Below are 18,167 nucleotides of genomic sequence, written 5' to 3'. Positions count from 1 at the left end.
GTTGTGGGTAACATTAGATCACTAATACCCCTTTTATACCAGAGCCTTGACCCGGGTTATTGCCGCTCTACTCTGGGCCGGGACTTGGTGTAAATGGGGTCAAACAAAATAACCCGGGTCCTGTTCCCCAGGTATCTGACGCAGCAAATGCTTAGGGTCGGACACGGGGCATCTCCAGAGTCAGGGGCCATGTAAATGGGTAACCCTGGTCACCCAACCCGGAGACCCATTTCCACCAATAGGGGAGCCCATATCTCCGATCCGCAGCATCCTGCGGTCAGTCCGGAGATTGGGCAGGGGCTGTGTACAGCCTCCGCTGCTGTCTGTGGTATCCATTCACCTCACAGTATGAAGCTGGGGGCACACGGAGACTGGGGGAAGCCCAGCAGCTTTCCCGGGTGCTGGGCTTGACCCCAGCATGTCAGATGGCATCACTGGGGTCCCGGCTGGTGGGTTTCAGGGCCCGCCTTCGCCGGCATCGCCTGCCCAGCATAATGCCGGGAGATACCGGTGTAAAAGGGAACAACTGAGTCCAGTTGAGTCCAAAATCCCGGGTGCGACCCGACAGTTCTGGTGTAAAAGTGGTATTAGGAGCTATAGAGCCGGACACAGTGGGCTGTGGGAGAGATGTTGGATGCTTTAGATGTGAAGACATTAATGTGTGATGCTGATGTGCAGTGTCCTGGATATGTATGATCAGCACAGCTACCTACTGTACCAACACAGCAATGGAAAAAAGAAAAAGTTTGAGCAGCTAAATAAAATTATGGTTAGTGCGTGTGACTATACAGAAAAATAATCATAAAAAATCAGATTGGTTAGATCTATCACAGAAATTTATTAATCATTCTAAAAAGACATGTAGCCAGAATATATAATAAAAACAATTGGGTTAAAAAGGAAATCTAAAATCTCACCAAACCAAACCATAGAAATGGATTTGACCAGGAGAGTCCCAAACGTCCACAAGGAGCAACAAAAGTGTCCCCCAATCGGCAATGTGGGGAATCTCAAACGTCCAAATGGAGCAGCAGTAGTGTCCCCAAATCCGCAATTTGGAGGGAGGACAGGATGTAATTTTCAGGAGTGGCCCAAGGTGGCACAAATAACCAACTCCCTCCGCTGGATGGAATGAAGCGGGATGGTGTCCTCAACCTCTACTATAGTTGCAGATGAATTTGTAATCCGAATGGAAGGGGGGGTCCCAGTGGTGTTTGGGAAGGTCTGTAATCTCTGAGTTTTTCCTTTCTGTGGATGATGGTTTGGGAAAGGTGAGAAAAAAAATTCTGACCGGTTTCGCTACTCCAGGCAGCTTTATCAAAGGATGTCCATACATCTACCTACCTATCTACCCAAACACCACTGGGACCCCCCCCCTTCCATTCGGATTACAAATTCATCCGCAACTATAGTAGAGGTTGAGGACACCATCCCGCTTCATTCCATCCAGCGGAGGGAGTTGGTTATTTGTGCCACCTTGGGCCACTCCCTCCAAATTGTGGATTTGGGGACACTACTGCTGCTCCATTTGGACGTTTGAGATTCCCCACATTGCCGATTGGGGGACACATTTGTTGCTCCGTGTGGACGTTTGGGACTCTCCTGGTCAAATCCATTTCTATGGTTTGGTTTGGTGAGATTTTAGATTTCCTTTTTAACCCAATTGTTTTTATTATATATTCTGGCTACATGTCTTTTTAGAATGATTAATACATTTCTGTGATAGATCTAACCAATCTGATTTTTTATGATTATTTTTCTGTATAGTCACACGCACTAACCATAATTTTATTTAGCGCTGCTCAAACTCTTTCTTTTTTCCTTTTGTTCATTCAGTAGAGGACTAACTATCCTGTCATAGAGCAGCTGCTAAGAAAAACAACTCAGGTCAGGCGCACAGGACCCGAAATCACCTAGTGTGATTTGGGTCTGCCCCTCTTTACCAACACAGCAATGTATGGGGAATAACAAGGAGGACAATACAGGAAATGACAATAACAACAAGGAAACACTTCAGTAGACGTTACTTTTGCGGCCATCTGCAATTGAATGGAGGAAAAGTGCCAAACAGTTTTCTTACCTAAAAATGTGTTTGAGATATATTCTGAGACCTGGTTGCCAGACCGGCTCATCTCCGATAGATGGGTGAGCTCCCGGTTGAGCATTCTTTTGAACTGTAAAGGTAATGGAAATATAAGGGAAAACATAAGTTTCTGAGTACATACCTACTGTACATATATACACATATTTTTTATAATTTAATCAGAAGTGACATTTCCATAAGTAATTAGACATAACAGTCATTACTTTCATAAGTTATTTTTACAAATAGGAATGAAAGCATACAATTATAGGAATATAAACACAAGATTTTTAATTTTTTCCAGCAACCTTTGTCAAAAATGTTAGATCGTAAGCTCTTTGGTGTAGGCTTCTCATTCCAATTGTTGGCCCAACGAAACGTGCCAGTCTGCACCCAAGGGGCAGATGAAGCTGCTGCTTAAAATGGGTTCCACCAACATGTGTGGGCTGTTTCTTTTACCTCATTTAAACTGACAGAATATGAAGCAGAAGTGTCATACCGCATGTTGTGCTGACATATGCCCCCAGATGTGTGAAGGGGGGGAAGGATAAAATATCACATCACAGCTTACCCTTCAACACATAAGATGACCAAAATGTTTTTTCCCAACCTCACTTTTCCCTCATGGTATAAATGAATAATGAAAGTTATCGGACTGTTGCCTTTCTTACATGTATCACATTTGAGTGTGTGCGGTATTGTGTTATGCTACAGTTGTAAAATGCGCTTTCCCACCACAACGCAACATAAAGACACCAAATGTCCCAAGTCATCCAATTTAGAGCTGATGCTATGTACTCCTACTAGGCAATGTGTGGCCCTCTGTACAGGAAAGAATGCCCTGAAATACCATCATCGTGTCATTACAATATCAGCTTAGGTCAGCATTTACTAAAACACCCTGACTACAATGATCTTCCTCCATTGGCTGAAACCTATGGGTACTTGTGCGAATCAGCCTCCTATTCAACCCTTAGTGTTCATTGTAGCACTCGCCATCTTTGAAAACTCATGCAGTTCCTCTTCCCTGCCTGGGGTGTCGCTGTCTGCTGTAGTGCTTCGAGCACAGTGTGGTCTGTATATCAGCACTAATATGCAAACCAGACCTGTGCTAGAAAACCCACAGCAGACAGCGACACCCCAGGCAGGGAAGAGGAACTGCATGGGTTTTCAAAGATGGCGGGTGCTAGAATTAACAATATATATATATATATATATATATATATATATATATATATATATATATATATATATTATTATAGGGGCTAATTCACTAAACCATGCAGAAGTGCAAAAATCAGCCGGTCTCCGCACTTCTGCGCATGTGCAGCGGGCATGCGTGAAACCTCAAAGTGCGATTGCAGATTGAGTAATAGCGGCAGGCATCAATGGGGTGGCAAAGCGCCATTTGGAGGCACGATCTGGACAAAGCAGATGTGTCTGGACCATTTCCATGGTAGCTGTGTGACGTCGCACGTAGCCGCTGCAACGCCAAAAATGAGCAAAGGCAGAGGGCTTCCCTTATCCCTGCGTTAGCAGCAGCCCCCAGCATCTGAAAGAAATCACTTTTGCTATTTTAGCCGAACTGCAACTGTTGCTGAATCAGGCCCATACAGAGACTTCAACTTACCTACAGGAATAATAACTTATAATAATTAGATTCCGACCAAATGTAATTACATAAAACATCCATAGCGCTCGGTGTTCTATCACACCAGCAAAGAAATACAGAACATGATGACTATATGACTGAATGAAAAGCCAGCTCATTCAGAAGACAACAAAGCGCTCTGCGGGGAGCTAAACCAGACAACAGCCGATCCTGATCTCAGCAGAAATCATCCATATTAACGTCTATGTGGCACGCGGTTAAAATGTGCAAAAAATTGGTCTTATTGACACAAAGATCTAATATAATCAAATACAGATACCAGTAAGCAGAAGGCCAGTACTCTGAGGGAGATGTACTAGGAGACAGAACATATACTAGATGGGGACGGTACTCTGTGAAGGCGGTTGTACTGGGAGACAAGGCATATACTAGGACATACACTAGGTGGAGTCAGCACTCTGTGAGGGAGATGTACTTGGAGACAAGGCATATACTAGGACATACACTAGGTGGAGTCAGCACTCTGTGACGGAGATGTACTGGGAGACAAGGCATATACTAGGACATACACTAGGTGGAGTCAGCACTCTGTGACGGAGATGTACTGGGAGACAAGTAATATACTAGGACATACACTAGGTGGAGTCAGCACTCTGTGAGGGAGATGTACTGGGAGACAAGGCATATACTAGGACATACACTAGGAAGAGTCAGCACTCTGTGAGGGAGATGTACTGGGAGACAAGGCATATACTAGGACATACACTAGGTGGAGTCAGCACTCTGTGAGGGAGATGTACTGGGAGACAAGGCATATACTAGGACATACACTAGGTGGAGTCAGCACTCTGTGAGGGAGATGTACTGGGAGACAAGGCGTATACTAGGACATACACTAGGTGGAGTCAGCACTCTGTGAGGGAGATGTACTGGGAGACAAGGCATATACTAGGACATACACGAGGTGGAGTCAGCACTCTGTGAAGGCGGTTGTACTGGGAGACAAGGCATATACTAGGACATATACTAGGTGGAGTTAGCACTCTGTGACGGAGATGTACTGGGAGACAAGGCATATACTAGGACATACACTAGGTGGAGTCAGCACTCTGTGAGGGAGATGTACTGGGGCACAAGGCATATACTAGGACATACACTAGGTGGAGTCAGCACTCTGTGAGAGAGATGTACTGGGAGACAAGGCATATACTAGGACATACACTAGGTGGAGTCAGCACTCTGTGAGGGAGATGTACTGGGAGACAAGGCATATACTAGGACATACACTAGGTGGAGTCAGCACTCTGAAGGCTGTTGTACTGGGAGACAAGGCATATACTAGGACATACACTAGGTGGAGTCAGCACTCTGCGAGGGAGATGTACTGGGAGACAAGGCATATACTAGGACATACTGTACACTAGGTGGAGTCAGCACTCTGCGAGGGAGATGTACTGGGAGACAAGGCATATACTAGGACATACACTAGGTGGAGTCAGCACTATGTGAGGGAGATGTACTGGGAGACAAGGCATATACTAGGACATACACTAGGTGGAGTCAGCACTCTGCGAGGGAGATGTACTGGGAGACAAGGCATATACTAGGACATACTGTACACTAGGTGGAGTCAGCACTCTGCGAGGGAGATGTACTGGGAGACAAGGCATATACTAGGACATACACTAGGTGGAGTCAGCACTCTGTGAGGGAGATGTACTGGGAGACAAGGCATATACTAGGACATACACTAGGTGGAGTCAGCACTCTGTGAGGGAGATGTACTGGGAGACAAGGCATATACTAGGACATACACTAGGTGGAGTCAGCACTCTGTGACGGAGATGTACTGGGAGACAAGGCATATACTAGGACATACACTAGGTGGAGTCAGCACTCTGTGAGGGAGATGTACTGGGAGAAAAGGCATATACTAGGACATACACTAGGTGGAGTCAGCACTCTGTGACGGAGATGTACTGGGAGACAAGGCATATACTAGGACATACACTAGGTGGAGTCAGCACTCTGTGAGGGAGATTGTGTTCAGTTCTGGAGGCCATATCTCCAGAAGGATATAAATACATTAGAGACTGTACAAAGAAGAGCAACTAAAATGGTGCATGGCCTACATCACAAAACGTACCAGGAAAGACTAAAAGATCTTAATATGTATACTTTAGAGCAGAGAAGGGAAAGGGGGGACATGATAGAAACTTTCAAATATATCAAGGGCTTTAACAAGGTACAGGTGGGAGACATTCTTCACAGGAAGAGGAGCAACAGAACACGAGGACATGCACTGAAACTAGAGGGAGGAAGATTCAGGGGAAATGTGAGGAAGAATTTTTTCACAGAAAGAGTAGTAGATAAGTGGAATAGCCAACCATCAGAGGTGGTAGACGCAAATACAGTAGTACAATTTAAACATGCTTGGGATAGGCATATTGATATCCTTACAAAAAAATAAGGATCAAATATGGTTTGAGGTAACATGTTTAAAAAAGGGGCAGACTAGATGGGCCAAGTGGTTCTTATCTGCCGTCAAATTCTATGTTTCTATGAGATGTACTGGGAGACAAGGCATATACTAGGACATACACTAGGTGGAGTCAACACTCTGTGAGGGAGATGTACTGGGAGACCAGGCATATACTAGGACATACACTAGGAAGAGTCAGCACTCTGAAGGCTGTTGTACTGGGAGACAAGGCATATACTAGGACATAGATTAGGTGACGTCAGCACTCTGTGAGGGAGATGTACAAGGAGACAAGGTGTATACTAGGACACAGATTAGGTGGAGTCAGCACTCTATGAGGGAGATGTACAAGGAGACAAGGCGTATACTAGGACATAGACTAGGAAGAGTCAGCACTCTGTGAAGGTGGTTGTATTGGGACACAAGGCATAAACAAGGTGGAGTCAGCACTCTGTGAAGCCTGTTGTACTGGGATACAAGGCATATACTCTGACATAGACTAGGTGGAGTCGGCACTCTGTGAAGCCTGTTGTACTGGGGCACAAGGCATATACTCTGACATAGACTAGGTGGAGTCAGCACTCTGTGAAGCCTGTAGTACTGGGACACAAGGCATATACTAGGACATAGACTAGGTGGAGTCAGCACTCTGTGAAGACTGTTGTACTGGGGCACAAGGCATATACTAGGACATAGACTAGGTGGAGTCAGCACTCTGTGAAGGCAGTTGCACTGGGAGACAATACATATACTAGGACATAGACTAGGTGGAGTCAGCACTCTGTGAAGACTGTTGTACTGGGGCACAAGGCATATACTAGGACATAGACTAGGTGGAGTTAGCACTCTGTGAAGGCAGTTGTACTGGGAGACAAGACTAGGACTAAAGCTGGCCATACACCTGAATGACCTGCATACGACCTGATTGTATGCAGGTCATAAGTGCAATCAAATGAACGATTGTATGTGCTTTAAAAGTCTATACGATCTGCTTACGACTGAAATGAAAGCCGATGGATCAAACCTGCAGCACGTATGATCTGAGGGCCGACCTCTCGACCCACGGGACCGCCCATCATAACCTCATTACTCACAATGTGCGCACAATCCATTGCACGACCGTCGAGATTGTACGTTTGGGCCTGATATAGTTCATGTAAATGGGGGCCTTTAGACTAAGGGGAGTTTAGAAACATCTGAGACAGAACATTGCACTTCTCTATGCCCCAAATAAGTAGTTATGACAGGTGATATACTATATGTCCACGCCTCCATAATCATCAAATACATTAAAAGATACAAAATTCATATAAGCAATAAACTGTTTGTCACTGTTGATGTTGAAGACCATGCAAACATGACAGCTACAGAGTGCATGTCTTCCAATTCACATTTATTCTGTATTATTGTATTGTATTTGTGCTGATTACTTTAAGATAGTGAAAATGCACACTACATGGCTGCACTGCATTTACAGTGCATGTATAGTGTATGGCTGCACTGCATTTACAGTGGATGTGTTGTCTATGGCTGAACTGTATTTACAGTAGATTTATAGTGTATGGCTGCACTGCATTTACAGTGGATGCATAGTCTATGGCTGCACTGCATGTACAATGGATGTATAGTGTATGACTGCACTGCAATTACAGTGGGTGCATTGTCTATGGGTGCACTGCATGTACAGTGGATGTATAGTGTATGGCTGCACTGCAATTACAGTGGATGCATTGTCTATGGGTGCACTGCATGTACAGTGGATGTATAGTGTATGGCTGCACTGCATTTACAGTGCATGTATAGTGTATACATGCACTGCATTTACAGTGGATGTGTTGTCTATGGCTGGACTACACTTACAGTGGATGTATAGTCTATGGCTGCACTGCAATTACAGTGGATGCATTGTCTATGGGTGCACTGCATGTACAGTGGATGTATAGTGTATGGCTGCACTGCATTTACAGTGGATGCATAGTCTATGGCTGCACTGCATTTACAGTGGATGCATTGTCTATGGGTGCACTGCATGTACAGTGGATGTATAGTGCATGGCTGCACTGCATGTACAGTGGATGTATAGTGTATGGCTGCACTGCAATTATAGTGGTTGTATAGTGCATGGCTACATTCCATTTATAGCGGATGTATAACTGCATTGCATTTATAGTGGATGTATAATGTATGGCTGCATTGCTTTTATAGTGGATATATAATGTATGGCTGCACTGCACTAGAGTAAAGGATGGGAATGCACACTGAGTAATATTTATAGAGGGTGTACAGCATAGTGCATGGCTGCATTGCAGTCAGTCAGTCAGGATTTCGAGTATATGATGGGAATGTACACTGCATTTCATTCACTGAGGTTGTTAGTGCATTACTTCATTGCATTCATTGAATATACATCCATTACATAGTATGTAATATTCATACAGTACCATATGCTGCAAAGTATTTACATCAGACTGAAAGCGAGTACATTTTATAGGCACAATGCTTGGCTGTGTATTCAGTACAGCCGTGTGCTGCCCATTGCTGTGTTCATATTACAGTTTCCTGGCTCTATACCAATCCGCAGGGGCATATGGTACAGTATTATCCATATTCCCACCATCTACTATTCATCTGAGTGTTATGCTGCAAAGCCTCACTTTACAATATACTTCCCATCCAGTGTAACACATTGCTGCATAAAGCATTTACAGTACATGCATAATATATTGCTGCACAGACTCGTTGGGGATGCATAATGCATTGCTGCATAAGATGCTCCACAGCCTCTCCACATTTCCTCCAGATGCACCACTTATCCATATGCATACAAATGGCTACTTAACACCCAATCCAGATACATAGTAAATTGCTACAAAATATTATTTCAGATGCCCCGTCGCATTGTCATTCCAGACGCATATTCTAGCTGCACGCGATCCTGAGAATTATATGGCTGCATTCTATTATTACTAGATACATTATCTAATGGGGGCATCCTACTCATTTCAGAGGCCTTCAGGACGGATTCCCCCAGCCTATGGTTTGGCTGCACTGACAAGAGGAAGCTTCTCGGTAATCACATGGATATGCATGTCTGATGTAAACAATGCGCATACGCCATAAGCCCAAAAGCAATCATAGAGGAGTATACAGCGTGGCACTAATACATAGGTGCTTGGTTATATGGTTACAGGTGTAGCTCACAATGGTAAATCAGGTCTTTATTTGAAAGCATGCATTACTGTATATTCAGTTTAAGCTAAGGGTGAGCACCTATACCCTGTCCCCCTGTAATACCCCAGGGTCTCATATACTGGACCTGTGCACAAGGCAGACAGAAGGGGGGGGAGGATGTACTAAGATTGGAGTTCCAGATACAATCTATTATCTTATAGAAGGTGCTAAATAAGAAGTCGATTTTGATTGGTTGCCCAAAGCAACATTCCATCGGAAAATAGAAGGTGAGCACAATGTAGTGAAGACCCAGAGCTTTGTCCCTGTATAAATGCTGACCTAGGAGACCGACTGTTATGCAGCGCCAGCAAAACAGATCTGTGTACTGTAAACCCACCATATATGAACACATGTAAAAACTCTTTACATGGCCTTCTAGTCAGATAAGTGCAAACAGTTACCGTGTCACAGTCAGCATTTTTTCCTTTTTAGATGAATCAGCCATTTACAAATGGCCATTGGCTGATGATCCCTATGATATCTGGGAACCAACAAAAGCCAGGTACTGATCAGCCTTCTCCCGTAACCTCACAGTAAACAAACAGGTATAAAACATTTCCATTGTCACCGGTCAGACACTGTATCACAGAGTATTCCAGAGGTTCAAAATGCCTTATACACAGAATAAATACACCATAGGCTTATTGCTGTGTCTTTGCCGCCATCATTAATTTTACGTTTCTAAGAATAGACTTGATCAATATATGATCATTGCACACAAAACAATTGATTAAGATTAGGGTTTCATGTGGCTCCCACAGTCATTAGTCAATACCCTATGATTATACATGAGCAATAGGCCAATCTATACGCCCCATCGCAGCGCCTGTAGCACAGACAGAGGAGAAGGCAGTTACAGCACATTCTTTCCTATGAAGGTAAACAATCACTGTCTGCGCTCAGCATCAATCATCTCGCGTCTCAGGTAGACAAGAAGCTGCCCATCGTCCTCATCAGTATATTGGTCTGTTCTGCAGGTTTAATATTTCAATTATGCATAAAGATATAGAATCGTAGCTCAATGCAATCACACAAGACTGTAAGGACGGAACGTACGGCTGAGCACAAGACAACGGCATCTATAGGATACAACAAATATGTATTCTACGCACATAGTACACCGAAATACTTTACCTTGATGTAGCCCCAGGACACAGAAAGCAAATAGTTTGCTTCAGGCATTTTGGAAGAGATTTTGAGGGTTTACCAACAGGGGTGGAATTTGTGAATTAAAAAACCAAAATGTTGTCAGTTTGTCTCAGGCTGCCTGGTGGTCACTTTGTTCCAGAGTTGGACTTAGGTGCACAGGCTGCATTGTGAAGTGAGCTCCCATTGAGCAGTATTCTGGTTATATGAATACCATTTGTAAATATCCAGAGGGCTGCGATAGTCCAGGATTAGCAAGAACAAAAAGGCAGCGATGGATGAAAAGAAATCCGGGGAGCAGGTAATCTGCATTTTTCCTGTGCTCCAGGTCCTAATGAGAGGTGTGTGCCAAGGCGTCTTGCCACTGAGATGCTTGTCTCTGCCAAGAGCACAAAATAGCAATCTTATGGAAAACCATCGAGGATGCTAAGAGGATCCACCCATAAATCTCATCTGCAGCCAATCACCGGCCCTCTAATATAGCAGTGAGGACAAGGCAACATACAGCTTTATGCATGGACTTTTCTGATTGGACAGAGATGCTAAATCCTCAGCACAGCAGTGAGTGGTTCTCTCTCTCTCTCTCTCTCTCTCTCTCTCTCTTATAAATGACATTTAGAAATGGAATCCCTGTAGCACCGGCTATCTACACAGAAGATTAATTAGCAGAGTTTTCCGTCTTCTTTTGTGCGTGATAAATTGCCTTAAAGCCTTTTGATGAGCCAGTCGTGGGTCCTTGTGGCCGCAGACATTCCCAGTGATTTGCAAGGTTTGAAGACACAGGCATCACATAGAATATGCATGAGCAAGGACATGGGGGACACAGTGCGCAGCACTCCTGAGCTCATAAACCCAGCAAACTGCATGATGTATGACTATTGAGCTGCCTGGATAATAAAAATAGATCCTTGGTGACAGGCTGGCAGCGTGCTACTCGGAGGAAATCTGGATTGTGCCGAGCGCGGCGGATGCCTCCATTCCTCAGGGGAAACAGTGGGTTTTCAGGATGCTATATTTGCAATCTGTGCATTGATTAACAAAGGGAAAATCAGCTGACATACTAACTAGCCTCAAATGAAAGCTTATTACACAGACTCTCAAAACAACAGCGCCCCCCTGTGGTCAAATCATCATGAAACTACTGTAAATTAAGACTTGTATTACAGAACTTCCACAGCATTTATCTATTTTATCACAATGGGCAGACGGAACCTCTGCAAAAAAATCACACACACACACACACACACACAGAGGGTCAGGGTTTTGGTATGCATCATAGACAGTCGCAAGGTCAACAGGGTCGACAGGTAAAAGGTCGACATAGGTCGACATGGACACTAAGTGTACCGCTGCGCTCACAATGCTTCGGGCTCGGTGCCTCGCTGTGCTCGGCACACTATTTTATTCTCCCACCGTGCCTTAGTGGATGGCAGGGCATGAAATACCTCCTGTCGGCACATGTCGGCAGAAATATTTGTAAAAAAAATAAAAAAAATCCATGTCGACCTTTTGACCATGTCGACCATTAGTGGTTGACCATATGACTGTCTATCATGAGTCTATGATCAGTCCGGATACCGAGGGTCAGCAGCCATCATTGTCAAGAAGAAATATAATGAAGTACCTGACTGTGTAAGTAGACATTTTTCCGCACCTGGTATCCGTTTAATGGCCCCCAATCTCTGCATCTGAACCCATGCAAATCCTAAACAAAGAGTAATGGCTTTCTAATGGGCCAACTCCCAGGTCAGACAGGTTTTAGTGCAAACATTTGAGCCCATTCACTTGAATACGGAATACTGTAGCATAGTGTTGCTGTCTGAGGTAGGAAGACACCGTGAAATACATTGTTTGACAATTGAGTTTGCAGTTTACAGTGCTGAAATACTTACCCATACGGTCTGCTCTAAGAAAGTCACCATTCAAAGTGAGCAATTCAAATGTTATCAGAGCAATTCAATTGCTTTTCCGATCAGCGCCCATTGCACTTTAAGTGGCCAAATGCACCGGATAATAACAGTGGCTGCAATGTGAAAAACACTTTTTGCCCATTTCTGCTTGGCATCTTTGGTGGCTGTGATCAGAAATGTTCACCTACGGCAGTGGATGTGAGTGAGCGGCAGAATAATTGAATTGCTACTGCCGCATGCCATCTAGTGGCGAGTGCTTTAAAAAAAATTAAATCACTTCCAAACTGATAATATCTCAAGTAAGCTGCCCATACACGCTGCGATCCCGGCATGCGTTGTGGGCTTAAATAGCATCCATCACATTGCATGGATTCAGTATGAAATCCCGGCGTTCAAAATCCCGACGCTGGAATCCCGACCGCTGAAATCCCGACAAGGGGGGGACGTGGATTGCCCCCCCTTGCGGGCTCGCTGCGCTCGTCACGCAGCGGGCCCGGTGCCTCAATACGCTCGGCACGCTAATTTATTCTCCCTCCAGGGGTGTCGTGGACACCCACGGAGGGAGAAAGTGTCAGGATTTCGGCGGTCGGGATTCCAGCGTCGGGATTCTGAACGCCGGGATCCCGACCGCCGGGATTTAAACTGCATCCCCATCGCATTGCATGCCTTGTGCATGCAATGCGATGCGATGAACAGCAACTACAAAAAGTATGTGCAGCACATACTTTTTGTACTGTGCGATGAGGTGCCGCGGGAGCGCGCACCTCAAAGCACACATCGCACCGCCGGGAAACACAACGTGTATGGGTGGCTTTAGACTTAGGGGACTGGTTCTGGATCTCGCAAAGTGATTCGAATTCGGCCCCTGCCCTGATGGCTGGGGTTTGCAGATGCACATACCCCGACTGCGAATGGCCGCGGTGAGCTACTCACTCGCCAGGCCGTTTGTAGCGGTAAGGGAGGGATGGGGGCAGTGGCAGCTCTGGGCCATGAGAATGCCCAACATTTTATGGGGCATCCCCATGAAAACGCTGAGCGTTCCCATGGATGCGCGGCCAGGCCAATGCTTGCCAGGGGCAGGTGTCTGAGATCACATGACATCAGCCGCCCACCCTGTCTTCATCCCGGCATCCGCAAATAAGTCATTTGAGACCGGCTTTTATTTGCGAAGGCAGAATAACAAATCATTTGATGGTCGACGGGTCAATCAGAATCACCTACTTAATGTTAGGGTTGCCTTTAGAGTTAGGGTTATGTTTAATGTTAGAGTTAGGAATAGACTGGCAGTCTTACTAAGCCTGGCGAAGGGATAAAGTGTCTTGTACTTTATCACCAGACAATCTGCCCCAACTGTCATGTTTTAAAGTCAGCCTGTGACTTGACAGTTAGCAGCTGATTGGCCAGTAATAAATTACCAGCCACTTTATCACTTCAGCAAGTTTAATAAATCTGCCCCAGGATTACATAACAAAGGTAGTTGGCCTTGAGAAAAGATAAATAGATGGATTTATTGTGTTAATCAATACTGCCCCGTACCACTATTAACCCCTTGAGTGGTGGGTTTTGCTGGGGCAGGACAAACCTACTAGGGCAGGTTTGTCCAGCCCCAGCAAAACCCACCACAGAATCTAGGAAGACGCCGCTCCCTCACCTTTGCTCCCCCCCCCCTCACCTCTGCTCCGGCGTTAGTACGCCGGAGCTCCCCTGCTGCCGCTTCCCCCGGCCGCCTGTCAGTCACCACACAGACGGCAGGCTCGGGGATGTTTTGCGGCTTCTCGGGAGGACTTGGGTGCCTGAACTCTCCCGAGTCCCCCGGAGCCACGCCTACGTCACAGTGAATGGCGGCTGCCGGCAGGGGAGCTCCAGGTACGATCGCTGGAGCGGAGGGGGGTGGAGGTGACAGGAGGGGGGTGGAGGCAACAGGAGGGGTGACGTGGGGGACCCCTAAAGGTAGTGCGCCAGTGGTGCTCCGCTGGAGGCACCACTGGCGCGCACCTAATGTAAAGTGGTATGCCTGGAAATTTTCCGGGACAGCCCGCTGCAGCAGCACAGCTGCGCCCGAGAAATTTCCGGGCATACCACTCAAGTGGTTAAAGTACAGCACAGGTTCTCAAAGTCAGGATCCCACACAGTGCATGTTCTGCAGGTCTCCTCACAGAATCACAATGAAATGATTAGCTCCACCTGTGGATCTTTTAAAATGTGTCAGTCAGTAATGAGTCCACCTGTCAGGTGACCTGGAAAACATAAACTGTGTGGGTTCCTGAGGACCGAGTTTGAGAACCGCTGAAGTAGAGCATCACTGTATGGATGCTATATAGTTTGCATGCATTTCTCGGGAGATACTGCCACTAATATCAAGATAAAAGGTTGTGAATAATATGTGACACATCTTGCACTGTTTGTCAGGAGAGGACATGGATGAAGATGCCCAGTGTCCTGGTTTTCAATCTGGATGTCTGAGCTTAAGGTCCATACAAACTGGGTGATTTTGCCCAGCGTGTATGGACAGTGATGATGGGCAAAATCACTTGGCAGAAGATTGATCAGTGTATACACACTGGGCGATTTGCCTCTGTTCTAGGGATTTTCCCTGGAAAGCCACCCACCCCATCGTTTATCTGCTGGCCTGAGCGGCCGGGCCAGTGATGATGCGGGAGCGCACATAAGCGCTCACTGTTCATATGCTGAAAGCAGCTCAAAAGACAAAACTGAGCTGCTTTGTGGGGCCTACACACAGGGAGACTGGCTTGAGCGTTCTGATGCTAGATCAGTCAGAACACTCAGCAAGATCGCTCAGCACACAGCGCGTTGTGCTGAGTGATTACAATGTGTGTGGCCATGTCATATATAGTGTTGTATGGTGATGCAGCAGGAGGCGTCTATTACAAATACCCGTCGCAGAGGCCTGGAAATCTCCATCCTTGGCCTCTTCCCTAACATTAAATGGTGTCTACATGCCTCGTTTCTACAAATGCAGTCCATGGCCAGCCCCTCCATAACTTACAGATAGCAGCAGTCACTGACCGTCTACTCCTGCCCCCTTTCCATCATCACAGGGCAGGTCCTGCGCACGGTGCTTTGTAATGTGTATAGCAACAACAATTGGATCTGAACGAGGTCCTCCGTTTGAATGAAAATTCATCAAATGAACTCTTCCTAAATCCCTATGTGATCGCAATCTATCTTTAACGTTTATCCAATCGCCATATTGTTATTGCTGCAGATTTACAGTGAACATGGCCAAATGCTCCCGCCGTGTCTGGGGTCAAAGGACTGTTACTGCTGCTGTTGATTTGTGAAGCGCCGTGGTGCTCTGCAGGCTTCACATCCCCTGCACAGAAAACTATTAACAATAGGATATGGAATCCCATGGTGTTGGAGAAATGAAGCAGGGGCGGCTGGATGTGCATCTGCAGGGGATGGATATAAACCGTAGTCAGAATGTCACAACCAGGTAAACAGAACATATAATCCACAAGACAGCATAGCTAACCACCTAGGGTTGCTTCTACTGGGATGGACAGAGACTGAAAACACAATTATTAGGACCTGTGAAAAGAGTTTAATGGGTGCAGATAGCATGCTGGGAGTTGCAGTAGAAAATAGCCAGGACACGCATCAGATATTTATCTAGATTTTACTTGCACAAATTATTGATGCTCAGATCACCCAGAAATAGCATTTGTATCCAATCAAGCAAGGTATGCCATGTGTGACTTAATTGAATGGAGTGTTTATACATCTATATAAGATGATTTTTATTTATATATATATATATATATATATATATATAATATTCACTGCGAGGACACTGGGGACCGAACTTAATGCTCGTGCCTTGTGTGTGACTCAGTGCTGGATAAGATTGACAGGTGCTTCGAGGACGCTTGGGGCTGTGGTCAAGAGACAGGCAAACTGGATGGAAAACTGGTCTTTGTGTTTTTAAAATAAATGAACTCCATTATGACAATCATCAACTGAATTTGAGCCATTAAAAGGGAGGCATTTCCTAAGCAAATAATGGTTATAATGTCAATAAATATAGGAATGAGATATGTCCACGACATACTTCAGGGAGGGCAGGACAATAACAAACTTTTACAATAAAATTCTGCAATTGAATGTGTACCTTGCTGTTCTAAATGATAGCACCGGGCTGAGGTGTACAGTGCAATAGAGGCAGCCATTTTGTGAGCTGTGTCCTCAGTTCTTACAAAGGTCCTATTATCAACATTTTAAACATGATTTCAGGGGGACGGTCCTGCTTTTTGGGCACTGTTCCACTGTCCCATCTGTTGGCCACAGGGGGGTAGACAATTTTGGGGTGGCTAATCTGCATATCGGAGCAGCAGCGAATGGATAATGTGCGTGTCATCAGCACTGTGCTGCGATATCCGTAGGCACCTAGGCCGAAAACGTGGCGAGAAAAGTGGTACATTAATTGTAAGGTCTATATGCTCCGGTGACACAAAAAAATGTGAAAAACGCACGTCAATATTTTCATCTGTCAACCTTTTCCCAATGTCAACCTTTTGACATCCACCTGGACCAGTCATGAGGAACCTTGGCACTCCATCTGTTGTTGAACTACACATCCCAGCATGCCCTGCTACAGTTTTCATATTTGGCAATACTAAAACTGTTGCAGGGCATGCAGCGATGTGTAGTTCAACAACAGTTGGAGTGCAAAGGTTCCCCTATGGCACACGTCTCCTGTTTTGTAAACATACCGGGGATACTGAGAAACTTAATACTGTGTTTTTAAAATGGGCCTCAAGAGCACTTCTCAGCTTTAAAGAATGATAGATAGTACAGACTAAAATTAGGGAGAGCAATCCCCACCGCACCTTCTTTCTCATCAATGTACTTATTTGTATTTTTGCCCTTTTATTATTTCATGTGAATGAAGAAATGAAGCCATTCATTTTACTGAACAGGGATAAACGGCAAATACACTGGTGACTGCTGCAAAATATATAGAAATTTGGGTAATACAATCATTTTTATTAGATTAACCCGTCCCGTAACAGTAAGCAGTAATCTACTCAAGGACTTGAATTTTACTGTGAGATAGTTCAACAGCGGCTGCACGTTCAACTGAATAAATTCAAATGGATCTCTTGATATCCAAATCCCGAAAATATTTGAAAGATTCAGTCCATTTAACTAGCAACGTATCACGGGGAGTGGACTCCGATTGCCGCTTCAGAGCAATAAAGCTTGACTTATTCACATTCACTTCAAATCCAGAGTAGCCACCATGTGTTTTAATCAATTGTAGTACACTGGGGGCAGATGTAATCTGATGAATCTGAGGAAATCTGAGGAAAATCAACAGATCGTCCGCATATAATGCGACGTGTCGTCAGTCTGCCCTACTCCAAATCCAATTTCATGTTGGGCTCTTATAGCACAGGCCAATGAGAACACACTTGGTGACAGGGGACAGCCCTGCCTTGTCCCTCTAAAAAGGGGAAAAGCATCCGATGTTCAGCTGTTGACAGATACTCTGGCAGATGGATTTGCGTAGAGCAGCTGTATCCATTTCCTATAGTTCGGCCCGAACCCAAATGCTCTCAGTACCTCCCATAAATATACCCATTATACTGCGTCAAATGCCTTGATAGCATCTAGTGACATTATTGCAGAGTTATTTACCCTATTTTGAGGTATTTGGAGGTGCCTGAACACCTTTCTTAT

The 18,167-nt window shown here is 45.1% G+C and overlaps 1 protein-coding gene across 8 annotated transcripts in view; it reads right to left on the bottom strand.

Annotated features, from left to right (window-relative positions):
- PDE4D (phosphodiesterase 4D) overlaps positions 1–18,167 on the bottom strand; it is a 925,196-nt gene that overhangs the window by 20,365 nt on the left and 886,664 nt on the right. For 7 of the 8 annotated variants that reach the window (XM_083153306.1, XM_083153323.1, XM_083153297.1 and 4 more), the window contains one exon: positions 2,081–2,174. In XM_083153306.1, coding sequence (XP_083009432.1) covers positions 2,081–2,174 — 94 coding nt within the window. Of the gene's footprint in view, positions 1–2,080; positions 2,175–10,542; positions 10,954–18,167 lie in introns of those variants that run through there. The other variant, XM_083153355.1, reaches the window with a different exon arrangement.

Source organism: Crinia signifera, chromosome 1, assembly GCF_055691185.1.
Source record: "Crinia signifera chromosome 1, ASM5569118v1, whole genome shotgun sequence".
In the NCBI taxonomy this organism is placed as follows: domain Eukaryota; kingdom Metazoa; phylum Chordata; class Amphibia; order Anura; family Myobatrachidae; genus Crinia; species Crinia signifera.
This window is presented reverse-complemented; position numbering and strand designations above follow the sequence as displayed.